This window comes from Tympanuchus pallidicinctus, unplaced genomic scaffold (assembly GCF_026119805.1).
Source record: "Tympanuchus pallidicinctus isolate F22 unplaced genomic scaffold, pur_lepc_1.0 scaffold3, whole genome shotgun sequence".
In the NCBI taxonomy this organism is placed as follows: Eukaryota; Metazoa; Chordata; class Aves; order Galliformes; family Phasianidae; genus Tympanuchus; species Tympanuchus pallidicinctus.
The window spans coordinates 102,246,978-102,263,979 of NW_026294747.1; the positions used below are offsets into that span (position 1 = coordinate 102,246,978).

Consider the following 17,002-nt stretch of genomic DNA (forward strand, 5'->3'; position numbering starts at 1 on the left):
CCAGCAGCTGTTTGTGACAACACCTTGCCCATCATTCTGCATATAAATTCCTCTTTCCCTATCAAAAATCCTTCAGTCTTCCTGTCCAGTGGATGGTTCACATGGAACAAGGTTACCCTTCACCCCTTTATGGTGCCAACTGATTTGCCTGGCAGCACTCTACCTGGTATTTCAGGTGGTTTGCTGCTTGCTGAGCTTTTGAGACTCTACAAAGCCTTACCAAATATGTTATCAGTGACCAACTGATGTTCCTTTCATTGTACCAGTGTCTGTTATTCATTTGAATCAATAAAAAAATCTGTCATTCTATTACTGAATGGTAATAGAACGAATAGAATACTGAATTGGGAAGCTCTAGAAGTGCTTCAGCTTACTTGTGCAATGAAATGGAAGATTATTACAGCAAAAAGAGTGTTCATCCACAGTGCGAGGCTGTTCCTGCAATGCCTAACTTCACGTGACAAATACATTTCCTTGTGGACAATGTCATGCACTAGGCTAGCAATGGCTTTAGTGGCACTGCAGCTAGAACCATGAAACAAACTACCTGACTGGTATGAGTGAAGCATATGAAGAGTGAAGAGGAATGCAGTTATGACCGTGCTGCAGAGCATAAATTTATAGAAAGCTGCCCTTCATTCTTCAGCTTCTTGGATGATAGTATCTACCAAAACTACATGATTTGTTTGTCACTATTCTTTAAGAGAGTAATTCATACGTTTGCCACGTGGTGGTGACAAAGGTATGTAAAACAAAACGCCATGCTGAAATGAGCAAGAATCATAGAATCATAGAATTTCTTGGGTTGGAAAGAACCAAAAAGATAATCTAGTTCCAACTCCCCTGCTGTGGGCAGGGCTGCTACCCACCAGACCAGGCTGCCCAAGGCCCCATCCAACCTGGCCTGGAATACCACCAGGGATGGGGCATCCACAGCTTCTCTGGGCAGCCTGTGCCAGAGCCTCACCACCTTCATAATGAAAAACTTCCTCCTAACAACTAATCTAAATTTCCTGCTATGTGGAGAGCGAAAGTTCAACATATATCTCCTAGCAGAAGGAGACTCTGGGTGGGAGGAGACAGGTGCTGTTACTGCAGTGCGTGGTATGCTTGGTCTGGAAAACACTGTAGAAGAATAATAATTTTAAAAATTGCATTAGAAGTTTATTTGAACACGATTGAAAGATTAGTAGAGAAAATGCAGTACATGCAGTGTTATCAAATGAGTGCTGCTCATAAGCATTCCAAGCTCCTCTGCAATCTCTAATTTCTTATACTTGCACCTTGGGCCTTTTCAGGTGGACTAGCTCTTCCATCTGCAAGAGCTCTTGCTCCACAACTCATGAAAGGCCTTGGAAGGGTCATAAAGCTTGACAGTATTTTTAATTATTTTCTTAAGCAAGCTGAAAATTCACTTTTTTGTGTACTGAGACACTTCAAAATGGCTCAATCACTAATCACAGAGTCATAGAATGGTTTGGGTTGGAAGGGACATTTAGTTCCAGCTCCTCTACTATAGGCACCTCCCACTAGACCAGGTTGCTCAGAGCCCCATCCAGCCTGGCCTTGAACAACTCCAGGGAGGGGGCATTAACAGCCTCTGTGGGCAACCTGTTCAGGTGCCTCACTACTCTCACAGGAAATAATGTCTTCCTAACATCTATTCTAAATCTATCCTCTTCGAGTTTTAAAACCATTTCTCCTGTCCTGTTGCTACATGCCCTTATAAAAAGTCCCTCCACAGCTTTCCTGTCGGCCCCCTCCAGGTACTGGCAGGCTGCTATAAGGTCCCCCTGGAGCCTTCTCCAGGCTGAAAAGCCCCAGCTCTCAGCTGGTAGTTGGGGGAAAGGTTAAGTGGCAGGGGGAGATCATAGAATCATTTGAGTTGGAAGGGACCCTTAATGGCCACCTAGTCCAGCTCCCCTGCAGTGAACAGGGACATCTGCAGCTAGATCACTGCTCAGTGCCCCATCCAGCCTGGCCTTGAGTGAGTCCAAGGACAGCATCCATCACCTCTCTGGGCAACCTTTTGCAATGTCTCACTATCCTTATTGTTAATAAATAAATAAGTTCGTTATATCCAGTCTTAACCTTCCCTCTTTCAGTTTGAAACCACCACAGCAGACTCTGCTGAAAAGTATGTCTCCTACCTTATCATCCCCCTTTAGATACTGAAAGATCACAATCAGGTCTTCTTGAAGCCTTCTCTAGTCTGAACCGACCCAGCTCTTTCAGCTTGTGTAATGGAGATGGTGACCACTGACTCAGCTTAAAGCCAAAAATGCCTCCTCCACAGCGGGGAGCATGCATGCTAGTTTGGGTACATAGAGCCAATAGAAAACAAGTAGATATATCTAATGCTATTTCTTGTAGTAAATGTCTATGTAACTACAGACTAATATAAGTACTATTTTGTGGGTCTGCTGAAGGTGTGCTAGCTTTGTGAAATTTGCACCTAGCACCCATCTTTGCACAAATACAAACTAAATACATTTTTTGTTCTCTGTGTATAGGATTGGCAGATAGGACACCAGCTACCAGATGCCATTTGCAGGACAATGTTAAAGGAGTTTAAAATGGCTGCAGTCAGTTTTTGGCAGCCTGAAGTCTGCAGCTCAGTCCACTGCTTAGGCAGCGAGATGGCTTCAGAAAACCACAGAGCTAGAGAAGGTTTCCTGCATAGATCAGGTCTGTCTGCAGGACTTCAGCTCTTACTCAGTGTATGTCCATTTCTGTTTGTAGACTTAGATGCCTTCAGCAAAACATAAGTTTGTGTCATAAAACCATTGAGATCAGTGGTTGTGGATTTGAACAATTAACAATGATTTAAATCCATGGAAACCAGGAGGGTAAGATGTGTAGATAAAAATTAAATATGACAGCACCTTTAATACCAGTCAGGTGAAGAACGGCAGTAGCTGTGGCTCTGAAGTGCTTCCTTGTTTCTGTGTGGTTGTTTCTGTTGTGGCTGTGTGGTTCCAACCTGTCACTAACTTGAGATGCAGAAAGCTGGTGCACAGAACAAACACCCTGTATCCACAGGTGTGGATGTGCTAGAAACCCTCAGTGCAGCCAACAAGTGCGGCAGTTAGCACAGAAGGAAAAGAGAAGGAGGCCTCACCTAAATTCTTGTTGGCATAAGCAAAAAGCTGGGAAAGAACAGCTTTTCTGTATAAGTGTTGCATTTGAGGCTATTCAAAGTGATCTCCAGCTCTTGTTCATAGCTTGCTTTAAGTCAGCTCTGCATGTTTCTCATGTGATGAAGAATGAAACTTATCCTGATTACTGCAGTAAGTTTGCTTCTTCACCAGCTGGGATATTTCTTTATGAGGGTAAGACCTTCATAGCTGTTATGATCTGTGCTAATGAAATCCAGTGGAGCTAATTTTCATTTCACTTTTTGTGTGTGTCAGCATGAACAGACAGCTCACTTACAGCTGTATGTTGTGTTCTGTGCAGAAAGCTACAGTACGGGAGGGATCTGTATGCAGATGGCACTGAGCCAAAGGTGACACAGGACCCTTCATGGTGAGTTTTGAAACTAAGTCATGAAATACTGTGGTGGCTTGGGAGAAGTGGCCAAGGCTATTACAAATATGCTCCCAGCATTACAGAGCTTGCTGAAGTCTAATTATGGCTTTAAGATATTTTTGTTTTAAGTTTTAGACTGGATGAGTTTGTGACAGAACACCCCTGCCACAACTGCTGGATTATTTCCCATTAAATGGAGGCCTAATTCAGGTCTGCTTTGTATTCTCAAATATTAGCAGTGTGCTGATTAAATGTAGTAATGCGATCACTTTCTCTACTGTTGAGCCAGGAATTTGATTTGTGGGTCCTTTCTAGCTCACAGAATCACTCTATGATTTCAGATCTGTGTGGTCTGGGGCTATTTTGAACTGTCAGTACCAGCAAGGCAGTGACATCTCTGAAGAAGCCTTGTGCAGAGCAGCAGAGTTGGAGCCCAGGATGCCCAACAGGACACAGAAGGCTTTTCCTGAACATAGGAGTAGCCTTAGCAAGCAAGATGGCACATGGGAGTGAATCCACAGAAAGGAGTCCTCAGCATATGGTCACTTCTGCAGCAGCAATGAGACTTGAGGCAGGATGGCACAGAAGCATCACTGAGTTAGTGCCAACCTCTGAGAAGTCCATCAGCAAGGTTGAGGTTCCTGGCGTGCTCACAAAGCCTCAGAAAGACAATCTCCCTGGCAGCTAACCCAGGCTGCTGGGAAGAGCAACAGCCCTTGCTAGGAGCCACCTCTGAGCAAGGAGTCTGTAATGGAATCCCCAAGTGGAGGGAAAGCCACCTGGCTGCTGCACAGACATCTGTGCAGAAGGGATCCTCTGAAGAATGGATTGAATGGTTTATTTGGTGGGTGACATGAGAGAGGATCAGGAAGGCAGATCTTTGGGCTCCATCTTTGCCATCTAGCATGTCTGGAGGTGTCATGCAGGAGATAGTATGGAGTCAGTGGAGGAAGATCCGCACTAAGACCAAAATGAGAACATAAATGCACAGCCATCTCCCACAAAGGTTTGCACTGTTCATGTTGCCTAGGATTCCTCAATGAAGAGGTGGGAACTCAGCTGAATGAGACCCTGGCTTCTCTGATGCCTTGGCCCAGTGCCTCGAAAGGGTGCTTTGGTCCACTGCCAGAAGGCAACTGAGGAAATGGAGAGTGAAGGCACTGGCTTCAGCCAGCCTGTGCACAGCCTCCCTGCTATCCATGGAGTTACTGTGTTACAGGTGTTGTTTAAGCCTTTTTTTCCCTGTCCCACAAAGTTCTGGTCTGCCAGTTCCATTCAGTGGAACTGATGAGCATCCAGTGAAGGGGATACAGTTGTGCAGCACCATGCCTAGGATCCCATTGACAAAGGTGCAGAAATAGTCAAGCCGAGAGGATTACGGCCTCACACTGCTTCAGGAAGGACATCCCACAGGTGGGAAACAGAGGTGTTAGCCAGCTAACACAGTCTTCCTATGGTCAATAAAAGACACATTACCTTTTCTACGTTGTGTGAGTCCTTCCTTCTCATCTCACGTTGTCTGTGGGTCCCCTTCCCCCTGTCCCTGGACCATGAAGAGGAAGAGTCTGTTCCAGGGTGAGCCCCCATGGGGAAGGGAGGAGAGGGCTTTGCTTCCCTTATCCTGTTAGAACAGAGAGAAAAGGCAACTGGCAGAAGGCAACCAGGGTCAATGGAGGTCTGGAGGTGTTTTGTGTTGCGCTCTTTTTTTTTAAAGTTGATGGTATTTTTATTTGAAGCAACAGATTATCTTCATTACCCCATATCTGTTTTTACACCTTGGTTTCATTTTTATGTGTGGAGAAGGGCCCATATCCAGTGAAGCTGTGCAGTATTGTACAAAAGCAGTGTTTGCAGACATTAACACATGCAGTGCACAACCTAACAGGTGAACTTCAGGTCCTTCCAGGTACAGGTTTAACTGAGTGCATGGCACACTGGGAAAAGAAAGAACCCTTCTCCTGTAGCTGCGTGGCTTTTGTCCAGAGGTGGTCCCACTTGCCTTTATGCAAACACAGTGACTGAATTTTGTGAGGCTGTTTGTCATTGCATATCATGCTACATACTTCTGTGGAAACTGGCTCTGGGAACAGCTACAGCTTTCTTCAGAAAGGTGCTGAAACCTCCATGAAACTGAGGTTAGTACTCAGTGCAGTGACAACTCATGCAGTGCATGGAGGCAGGGTTCTATTTCTGAAGATGCAGTTTTCCCTTCAGCTTGCAGTTTCATGGGAGAAAAATGTGACACAACTGCATTACTGAAGTTAGAACTGCTATCTGTTAGAGCCTTACTAGTATTATCTTCATGAATTCCAGCTTGGCCTGCATTCCAAAGGCTTTTCTTTCACATGTTGGAGAAACAAAGCCTTCTAGTTCTACAGAAGTTGCAGATGTCTCATCTTTAGCCTCATTTTGCCTGTTTTTTTTTTAGTAGAGGGCAGAGTAAAGGCAATGTTTTATTACAAGGACTTCAGCTGTTCCCTTTCCCTTCCCCCCCCCCCAGGGTTGACAAACCTGTCCCTTATCTCTCCTCCCAGCTGGACAGTTGGCAGTGGTGCGAACAGAAACACCCTCTGAAGTGAATGTGGGTCTGCAAGGCAGCAGCTCTGGGAGCTCTGCATGCTATGAATCCCAGGTCAGCACTATGACAAGAGGAGGTCAGCAGTCAGCTGTCTCCTTGCACCATGCTTTGCAGTGGAAAATGAAATCCCAGGCACAATTTCCGGCCTTTTGTTAAGAGCAGACTGCCTGAATAGCACAGTTCAGGTTGGCTGGAGATGAAAAAGTTAGTTTCTACCCAGCGTGCTCAGAATGCCAGCATCTGAAAGCATTTTTAACACTGGATATTGAGATTAAATTTCTTATCAGTTTTGACACACACAACAGGCAGACATAGGATGGTGTGAGAAAGACAAGAATTGCTATGTATTATTTCTTTCCATTTAATAAAAAACAATTTAGGTGTGTTTACTATGCCCCCAGAAGAGAATACTCACTGCCTTGCATAAATCTCAGCTCATCCAATAGTTCAGTTCCCTTGGGAAGCTTCTTTTGCTTTTTTCCTAAGCCTCTTCTCCATCCCACCCCTTTAGATTTTCTTTTTTGAAAGAAATATTCAGAAGACATTGTTAATTTTGGTAACCACAGCTTTTAATATAAATATATTCCTTATCACATAAATATTTCATGTAAACATACACTCAAAATACTGTCCCAAAGCTCCAGTCAAAAAAAAAAAAAACAAAAACACTACAGGCAGCATGGAAATAACACAAAATCAATAGACAATCAGACTATTTCTCCTGTATCTTTATAATTTTCAAGTAAATACTGACTGCCTCCATCTGTTAACCAGTTGTGTTCTTAGAGCACAGCTGCAGGAATAACAGAATCAATGCACGTTCACTAACATTGAATTGCCAACAAGTGAGGTCACTGGGAGAGGGGTCTGATGGTGATCTGGCAATCTAAATAGCTCACACTGTCACCTTAGCTTCTCCAAAATCCAGGCTAAAATGACTTTGTCAGTGATTATCTGCTGGGATTGTTAGCACTGAATTGCAGGGGTTATGCAGACAGGAGACTCAGTACCTGCCTCTGGAATTTTCTTTGGTTTTTATTTGCATTTAAGTTGCACAACAATAATTTGTTGTTCATTAGAAGCACAGAACATCACAAGCAATATACCCAAAAAATTGTTTTTGACTTGGTATAACTATCAAAAAGTAACTTCAACAAATCACTCTAGAAATAGAATGTTTTTGAAGAGAGTAAAAGGGTGAGGGGTAGTAAGGATCAGAGCTGAGGAAGCTGAGTCTTCCTGCCTACTGATACAGATGTCAGATGGCAAAGCAGAACCTCAGGCTCTCTCTTACCCCATATGTAAGGGAAGCAACAAGAGAAATAATAAAAACAAACTCGCATGACAAAACTCACTGGCTCATGTCTAGAGAGGTCTTTGGATTTACAACACCAACCACTGATGAAACAGGTGGTGAAACTTAGGTTTGTTAAACGCCAAGAGCCCAGGCTAGTTCACATGTCAGAAGCACACACTTTTTCACACTGCTGCAACAATGAAGAGCCTCCTCGTTCTCCAGAAAGTGCAGGCAATGGAAGGGCTTTGAAGAAGAAAAATCTAACACAGCATTAGCCTAGAACCCAGATAAAAATCAGTTGACTTTGAAGACACCAGCAGTCAACTAGATTCTTCAGGTCTTTGTTACTTGACCAGGCAGAAGGAGAGGGCCTAAAAGCCACTGAAGTATTCCTGCATTTTAGATTTCTAATGAGGACATAACTTAATACAAGATTTGTCACCTAGCTTTCCTTGCTCACGTGCCTCATTATGCCTCTATGTGCACAATTTGTACAGTGCTTTCCCATTGCTACATCAGCAACTAAAATGCATAGGGAATATACACACACACACATTTCATCTCCAAGTTTAAACTCAGGAATACTAAAATAAGAACAGGCTACCTGCTAAAAGAAAACGAACGTCTGACAATCTGTCCAGGGTTTCTTTGTCCTTACCAAACACTCAAACCCCTCAAACTTTGGAGAAAGCTTAGAGAAAAGAACAGCCTCTTCTCTCAAACCAAAGATATTCCACATGCAGTCAGTAGTGGCTTCTCAGGGGAATTTAAAGTGTCAGTATCTGTACCTGCTTCCATCATACATTTACGCTCCAGAAGCTATGATCTTAAAAGCTACGTCTAAGGAGCAGAGGGATCAGCAAATGAGCAACAGGAAGCGAGTAAGTCTCCAGTACAACTGGATGAAAAACATTTGAGTTTTCCTGATATAGTCTGACCAGCAGGAAAAATGTCTTTCAGGGAATCAGGAGAACTTTGGTAGCAACTAATGCGCTCTCTATTTCTGGTTTAAAGTGCCTTACTCTTTCTAATTCCACTGCAAATGCTGTTGTAGCTACAGAAATGTATTTGAAGTGTTAAGATGCTCAGTTACCAAATGAGGCAACACAGCAGGGAGGTGCACATTACCTTCTCTGCTATCAAGCACAGTACAAAAATAATGACAGAAGATGTATTCCTAGTTTTCCCTCGGGGCCTCTTTTCTCTTCCATCCACTCTTGCATTATAAACATCAAGACACATATCCAGTCTCCTACTGTGGTCTGCAGTGCTCCCGGGGAGAACAAAGCATATGAGGAAGAAGGATCTGCATCAGATGGTGTACCATGATGGCCTTACTGGCCAGACAGCAAGGAAAACACAAGCAGGTTCAGCAGTCAACACTGCCCTCACTGTTTTCTCCTCAGACACTCAGCAATTTCTCATTGCATAAAGGCGGCGAGCACAGAGCTATTTTTCAAATGGGCTTCTCTCAGCATAGATACCATGCTGTGGAAACCCTGCCCAAGGCAGTCCCAAGTACAGTCCTTCTGGAATGCACTGATCAAAAGATGCAAAGATTTGATCTTTCTTCCTTCTACTTCCCTAAAGGCCTAATCCTCTGCCTCAGAAGGGCTTTCTTCCTCCCAGCTGAGCAAGGCTTATTCCTCCTTGGAGCTGGGAGCTTTCCAGTGCCAGCTGGTCACAGCAAGCAGGAGAAGGAGTGAGGCTGGGCAGTTCCAGTGCAAGTCAGTCAGGATTTCAAGCCCATTTTTTCCATCATCTGCTCATATACAGTCCACGCCATTGCTGCCATCAAAGTACGCCTGAGGGCACGAGGCACACCGCCTCGGAAGAAGCCAACCAACCCAAAGTCCTGCAGCAGAAAACAAACAGCAATCCATTACCATCTACCTCCAGCATTTTAAATCCTCATCATTTATTACATGGAACAGCCCAGCATGTATTTCAGCTCAGATTCAGATCAGCCTCTGAAAGATCCAGGCTTAAATTACATTCAACCTTTAGCAAGAACCCAAAACACTGTGCAATTAGAGGGCACCCACTGAAAAAAGGAGAAGGGTATGCCAAAATAACAAAGGACAGGGAAAGCCACACTCTAGCCTGACAAAGAAAACGTCAAGGAGCAATCGTTTCAATCTGCTTCAGGAAAATGACTTGTCCTTGTTTTAGTGCTCATTCCTGTACACAAAAATAACATAACTGTTCTTTAAAAACCGAAATTTTTAAGTACTGAAAATAAATACATCTGTTAGGAGGAAACAGTTCATGCACAAAAAAAAAAAAAAAAAAAAAATCCATACACAAATAGAGATTCTTGTTTAGGAAAGAAAACAAAGCAAAGCTGCTAAGATCTACTACATTCTAAGGAAACCCTTTGCCTTAGTGTGGTAATTACAAATGTGCCTACACAGGTGGCAGCAGCTGCAAGCACAGCTACTCCAAGCTCACATTCCATGCTAAAGTAACCACCAGTGTTAAGACAAAGGCATAGCAGACAACTGAAGCGTAATCATTCAGCAGCTTGATGCATGAGGCAGATCTGTGTGGAGAGATACTCGTGGAATTAGAGCACAAAGGTGGGCACAGCTTACTCTTCAACTGCCTATCTTCTGTAATTTTGTGCAAACAGTTAAAGGATTTGGGAATGGCAAGAGTAATTGGGGAGCAAGTTCCACTCCCTTGTAATCCATTCAAGAGGAGCAGGAAATAATCTGAGTAGTGCTAATAGCCTATTAAATACAAAGAAACTCAAGGAACAGACTGAAACATCTGCCTTCAAACCATCAACCACAGCACCCATCCAGTTAATTCCCTGAGCAAAATTCCCCACGCAAAAAACAGTAACAAGAGATTCAGCCTCAGACTCCCCCAGAATGTCCCCCCTCATCTTCTGAAAACGCTCACACTGAATAGCCAGACTGCAAGAGCATACAGACAACTTACTCAGCATAACTGTGCTGTGGGCACAAAGACTCAGAAGCAAGGCTGCAGCTGCACCAATTAGAAGAGATTCGCCTTACCCTGTAGATGAAGGCAATGGTCTGGCTTGTCCTGCGGTACTTTTTAGGGGACAGCTGCATGTGTGTTTTGATGACATCAGCAGGCTGCGTTGCCAGTGAAGCCAAGATTCCCGCGAAGATCCCACAGCCAAAATTCACCACAGGCATGAGCACTGGATCCAGCTGGACTGTGACAGAGAAGAGGGAACCCACTCAGATACAAAAGAGGCCAGTAATACCCTCACTGCGTAATGAAGTGAAAATCTACTGAACCATAGAATCAATGGCAGAACATGACAGAAGTTAAAATCTCCTGAGGGTAGAGCAGAAGGGGAAAAATGGCTACAAGTTAGAACAGTTTAAAGCACTCACTGCTAAGGAACTGAATGTAACAAGAACTCAGATAAGGAAAAGTTGTTTAAGTCTTGCCTCAGCCAGTTCCATAAGCAGAAACCCCAGCTCAGTGGAAACTAATCAGTATACAATACAACCAGCAGCAGAAACCACTGCTGAACACATCCCCTCTTTCAGTTCTTCACTACCCTAACTTATGCATCACTCACCTACCTTAAGCAAGAGTCCTCAAAAAGACAGTAAATCTTGGTCCAATTTCCATTTCTATACTGACATGAGATCTATTAGCTCTCCACAACCAAAAGGCAAACATCTCACCTAAAGCCCCACAACAGAGTAACTGAACTACTGATGATGCGTGCAATAAGCAGAGCAGGGAATTTTAGGGCACAATGAGAGAAAAGCAATGTTTTATGTCACAGCCTCCAAAGTTCAGCCTTACCCTGAGGTGTGAGTTTTTTGGTCTGCGTGTAGAACATCAGGTAGATCCCAGAGAAAGGTGCATCCCGTAGCAGGGTGGCAGTGAGCCCACTGAACATGCCACGAGCCCCTTCTGTCTGATAGATACTCTTCAGAGCTCCATACACGCTCCCATAGCCAAATCTTCCACTCTGCAGAGGTAGGTAAGAGTCAGTCATCACATGCCAAGGAGCTCCACTCACACCCTGAGGCCAGTGTTCTCATCTGATACAAGAGATGGCAGTAGAGAGGACAGGCCAAGGCAAAAAACTGTGTTCCACCTACCTCAGCCTCTAGAAGGTAAAACAAAAAGTATCCTACAATTACAGAGGCACTGCATACAAACAGAACCTGAAAATCTCAGTGTGAGTTTCACATTCACTTTCTGCCTAGTTATCAGTGGTGTGGCTTGGCAATTGTGGCCTAATGTGTGAAGCAGGATGACACCACGACTACAATCCTTGGCTGTACCAAGGGGCAGCAATTTCCTCCTGACAAAAATGTCTGTCATCAGGAGAAAGGAATGTGACATCATTAACAGTGAACTAATTAGAAAGTCATACTCACTTCATACCGTGTCTTCACCACTGTTACTGGCAACATGCAAATCCCAGATACTGCACGTGCAGTGGCACCCAGAAAGACAGACTCCAGGGCTGTGGGTGAACGGTCCCCTAGAAACTTCTGCTTCATGGTGTACAGAGTGCTGAAGTAAATCCCGACCCCAGGAATACATCTTGCAAAGGACTTCACAGAAGCAGAAGCAAAGAAAGACAGAAAAAACATACTTTAGACAAAACATATCACTAAAAGCCAATGGTTTCCTGGGGCATAAGGAAGAGTGTCACAAAGATGGTGACAAAGGTCATGAGGGGCCTGGAGCACCTCCCTTATGAAGAAAGGCTGAAAGAGCAAGGATCTCATCACTGTTCATAAATCTAATGGGCAGGAGTCAAGTCAACAGAGGCTAAGGAAAGAAGAGGAGGAAAAACTAATGCCACTTAGATGCAGTGGGTTCAAGTGGGGCCAGGATCACAGAACGGCCAGGTTTGGAAGGGAGCTCAAGAACCATGAATCTCCAACCCCCCTGCCACATGCAGGTCCACCAATCTCCACATTTAATACCAGACCAGGCTGCCCAGGGCCCCATCCAACCTAGCCTTGAACACCTCCAAGGACGGGGCATCCACAACCTCTCTGGGCAGCTGTTCCAGCACCTCACCACTCTCATAGTAAAGACAGTATCCCAAAACAGAATGAGGTTGGTGCAGCTGCCACTCATGTTTACAAAGTTTATTCGTGCATTCAGCTGCTCTGGATTGCAAATGCGCAGTGAATGCACCAGTGGCACTCACCACATTAACCATTAACTTCTTACAAGGGGATTTAACCATCCACATCACATGATTTCGTTCATAATTGTACAGGAGCCAGACACTTCAATCCAGTCCTTAGTTATCAATAAACGGCAGGTTTGCTTGTGCATGTAATTATTAAGTCAAGGTCGGAAGAGCCACTTACGGGAGAGACGCCTTTCCACAGCCCCAGAAGACTTTCAGTTCGAACCACCCTGAAAAGCACCGTCACCATCCCAGCACGACCGGACCTGGAAGGAATACCAGACAGCACTCCAATGCCTCCCCGCACCACCGGGCCCATCGCCGCACCTCCACGTGTCACCCCGGCCCTCATACTCTCCTCGTGGCCCCTTGGCCGCTCCTTCCAGAACACGCCGCTGCTCCATAGGGCCTCGGAACCAGTTACCCGTCCAATTACCCACCCAGTTACCCTCCAAGGGCGCCCGGCGCGACCCCACAGCCCTCACCCTCCCACGGCCGGCTGCAAGGTCTGCAGGCGGGTCTTCAGCAGATCGAGGGGCTGAAAGAGTAGCGTGGAGCAGGTGCCGCTGATGGAGCCGCAGACGAAGGCCTTCAGCACGGGGTGCATCTGGAGGGGAACGGGGGACATGGCTGCTTTATCCGCCTCTAAACCGCGTCGCAAGGAACGGGAAGGGCGGAAAATCGCTCCTTTCAGGCGCGGCCGCGCGGCCGGGTCCCGCACCTCGCACCCCGCCCGCACACGGGGCGCCGGGCAGCGGGCGACGCGGGCCGCCCCCCCCGTCTGCCATGCAGGGGGAGCCGCGCGGGACCCCGGCGAGCTTCGCGTGCGCCGCAGCGGGCCGGACGCACGTCATTACCTCGTCCTCTCGCCCCGGCATCCCAGCGCCCCGCTGAACCAGTGAGCGCGGCGGGCGGCAATGACGCGCGGACCTTTCCGCCGACGGCCAATCCCAGCGCGGGCTCGGACGGCGGCGGGATCGAGCCGCGCATGCGCAACGCTTAACCCTTAGCGTGCCGAGGGATGCGTCAGTTATGGCTTATTGCATCCCGGGCGTGTGATGGGTCGGTGCTGCGGGCATCACTAAGCACGGGTGTGTGTGGTGGAGCGGCCTGGAGATGAGCGCTGTGTTTAGAAAGCTGCTTTGGGCTTCTTTCTCTGGTTTGAGACCCCGCGTTCTGAGGGGTCACGAATCAGTGATTCTGTGAGTCGGCACCTTGTTTGGCTCCTGCTTTGAGGACACAATGAATTACACGTGTCTCAAAGTGCTGGCCTAGTGGTGTGAGCTTTCACCTCCAATAAAGCTGGCAAACCCAAGTGAGGTGCGTTTGTGTGGAGGTTTTTGTGGTGCTGGGGTGGTGCGTCAGGCTGCTTTGTCCAGCTCATGGCGGCAGCTGGGTGCCCCTGGCTCCAAAGACCCCACAGCCGTGCTGCCCCCTGGCAGAGCCGTCCTCATCCCCACGTGGAGCCACCAGGGCATCCGTGGGGCGGCTGCAGACACCGGGACCTGCTGAGCCAACCAGAGGCTGCGGCAATGGCAGCCGAGCAGCTCACAGCCCACGCAGGAGCTGGATGCTCTGGCAGTACTGTGGCATCCTGGTGCCCACCTTGCTGTGGGGCTGGAGGAGCTTTGCTCTCTCGTTATGATCACGATGAATGAGGAGGTGACCCAGCACGATGGGGACAGTAACAGTGGGGTCACCTCCACTGGTGCAGGTTTTGACAAGGGTGACATGCAGGCTCCTGTTCATCTGCATCACTGGGACGTCCCCCACAGACATCTTCCCCGATAGTCCCTGGTGTGCAAGAACAGCAGTGCTGCTTCCCCCTCACGGTGATGCAGGGCAACGGTGCTGGGCGCCCAGTGGTAGACAGGACACCTGGCAGACGCGTGGGGTGAGTGACAGAGCTCTTTCATTGACGTTCCTGCTCATGTGAAATGACGTACTGATCATCCAGGAGATAAGTCTGACACACGTTTCCTTTTCTGTAAGCATGAACTGAAGAGAATGAACTGACTGCCTTGTGGGTTTGTGCACCTTGAATATAACATCTGTCACCCAGAGGAAGAGGCACTTTGAGATTCTGTGCTGTTAGGGTAAAGACTTTGCTGGCGGCTTGGTGCTGAAAGGTAAACTAAGGTAAGCACTTGCCACTATATATGTATGAAGATACACTTACCTCTCAGATGTGCTTTATACACTGAGACATTTTTCTGGCACTTCACACAGTACTGGATTATGGATGGGGACCTGAGGAGCCTGCTGGCCGGAGGAAAGCAGGAGGACTTGCTGGTGAGTGGATGCATCTGGGCTTGTTCCTGAGGGGCTGTCACTGGGAGAGGTCATTCTGGCGGGGACAGTGAGGATGTGGAACAAATCTCAGTGGTTGGGGTTCTTTGAAAGCAGCGTATGTGAAGGCACCTTCTGCAGAGGAGGCTGCTTTTGTCAGGGCTCACACAGCCCTCCCTAGAGTCACAGGGGAAGTCCCTGTGCAGGAGATGTGCCCTCACCACTCTCAGTGGGCTGGGCAGGCTGTGGTGGGCACTGCCAGGAAGCTGCATGGCTTTGGAGCCGTGGGCACCCAGCTGACTCCATGAGCTGGACAAAGATCTCGACAGAACATAGAGCTGAGCTGCAAAACCTCTGCTGAGGGCTCTCTGAGCACCCTGGTCCATTTGACTGCTATTTTGGTGGTGCTCCCTCCAGCACTTGGACCAGCCGATCAGGCTGGATACAAACATGGGAACTAGGCACATCAAGAAGCTGTGGAAGGAGGCTGATTTACCACAGCAGCTGCATTTCCTTTCATCTTCCCTGCCCCTCTGGCTCAAGACCCTCATCCTGTCAGGGCAGAGCCATCACACATGTTCATTCTCCATTTTCCCCATTTGTGTCATCTGACCTGGCCAAGGCACACCTGATTTTAACTTGTGGGCTCCATGTGAGATGAACTATATTTTTACTAGGAATGTAATTTGAGATTAGGATCTCACAAATTTCATTGTCCTTGAACAGGTGGATTACCATTTGTCACCAGCAGTTAATTCCTCTGCACCCTATGATAACATGTACTACCCTGAACTGGACACTGACTGTGAATTTGAAAGTATTCCATCATTTGCATCTTCATTTTTTCCAGTGCTGTACTCTATATTGTTTGTGGTTGGCCTCACGGGAAACGCTTTGGTTGTTTGGGTCCTAACAGTCTTTAAGAAAATCAGGGCCATGACTGACGTGTATCTGCTGAACCTCGCCATCTCTGACCTCGTCTTTGTCTTCTCCCTCCCTTTCCTGACTCAGTACTCCCTGGTAAGCCAGTGGACTTTCGGCAACGCCATGTGTAAAATTGTCAGCTCTGCTTACTTCATTGGTTTCTACAGCAGCGCCTTCTTCATAACCATCATGAGCATTGACAGGTACTTGGCCATTGTGCACTCTGTGTATGCCCTGCAGGTCCGGACAACCACCCATGGAATCATTGCAAGCCTGGTCCTTTGGGCAGTAGCCATTTTAGCATCAGTGCCAGGCCTTGTGTTCTTCCAGGAAGTGGATGATGATAACAAGACACTGTGCATCCCTCTCTACCCTGGCAGCGGTAATGGCTGGAAGGTCTTCAGTAATTCTGAAGTCAACATCATGGGGTGGCTGTTCCCTGTGAGCATCCTCATTTTCTGCTACCACAACATTTTGAGAAACCTGCAGAGGTGCCATACTCAGAACAAATACAAAGCAATGAAATTGGTTTTTATCGTTGTCATTGTGTTCTTCCTGTTCTGGACCCCCATCAATATCGTGCTCTTTTTGGACTCTATGAGGAGCTTGCATATCATCGATGACTGCCAGACTAGCCAAAGGCTTGACCTGGCCTTGGAGCTGGCCGAGACACTCTCCCTTGTGCACTGCTGCCTCAACCCCATCATCTACGCCTTTGTTGGGGAGAAGTTCAAGAAGTACCTCTGTGAGGCTTTTGGCAAATATACCCATTTTCTCTTGATCTGCAAAGGACACAGTGCCTTCAACAGACGCAACACGGACAGACGCACCTCTCTGTACACAGCATCCTCGCAGTCCTCTTTCGTCGGCAGCATCTTGTAGAGCTGCAAGGCAGAAGCTCCGTACTTTAGACTTGATTTGAAACCGAGAAATTCTCCCTGTACTTCAATAAAAACAGTCTTTCTGTTTCCTTGTAGGGGGAGGTTTCAGTGCAATGGCCTGTTATCAAAGTAAGACTAGGAAATCACACAATACCAGAGCAAGCTGTAGTGCACCTTGCTCTTTCATGTACTCTGACACCATTCTGAACAGGGACACTATTCTGTCCCATGCTTAGCAAATGTGAATGAGAACTTCAAACACTGAAAATCACCTTGCAAAATTCATCAGGTACCCCCTGCCCACCAGCTGAATAGTTTATCAAAGAAGACTTTTGTCTCTATCACAG

General features: G+C 46.8%; 2 protein-coding genes across 3 annotated transcripts; one reads left to right on the forward strand and one right to left on the reverse strand.

Annotated features, from left to right (window-relative positions):
- Positions 1-6,653: 6,653 nt before the first annotated feature.
- SLC25A38 (solute carrier family 25 member 38) lies at positions 6,654-13,531 on the reverse strand. Its single transcript, XM_052694318.1, has 7 exons — positions 13,419-13,531; positions 13,047-13,168; positions 12,743-12,827; positions 11,789-11,968; positions 11,205-11,373; positions 10,430-10,596; positions 6,654-9,261 (listed from the first exon to the last, which is right to left on the reverse strand). The coding sequence occupies exons 1-7, from the start codon at positions 13,437-13,439 to the stop codon at positions 9,139-9,141; spliced, it is 867 nt and encodes a 288-aa protein (XP_052550278.1). The 5' UTR covers positions 13,440-13,531; the 3' UTR covers positions 6,654-9,138.
- A 1,007-nt stretch (positions 13,532-14,538) lies between these two features.
- On the forward strand, positions 14,539-16,750 carry LOC128086084 (C-C chemokine receptor type 8-like). Of its 2 annotated transcripts, XM_052694313.1 has the most exons (3): positions 14,539-14,700; positions 14,791-14,853; positions 15,577-16,750. In XM_052694313.1, the coding sequence occupies exons 2-3, from the start codon at positions 14,800-14,802 to the stop codon at positions 16,654-16,656; spliced, it is 1,134 nt and encodes a 377-aa protein (XP_052550273.1). In that variant the 5' UTR covers positions 14,539-14,700; positions 14,791-14,799; the 3' UTR covers positions 16,657-16,750. The 2 variants fall into 2 exon arrangements, with proteins under 2 accessions (XP_052550273.1, XP_052550272.1); XM_052694312.1 differs by having other exon boundaries at positions 14,539-14,853.
- The last annotated feature ends 252 nt before the right edge of the window (positions 16,751-17,002 follow it).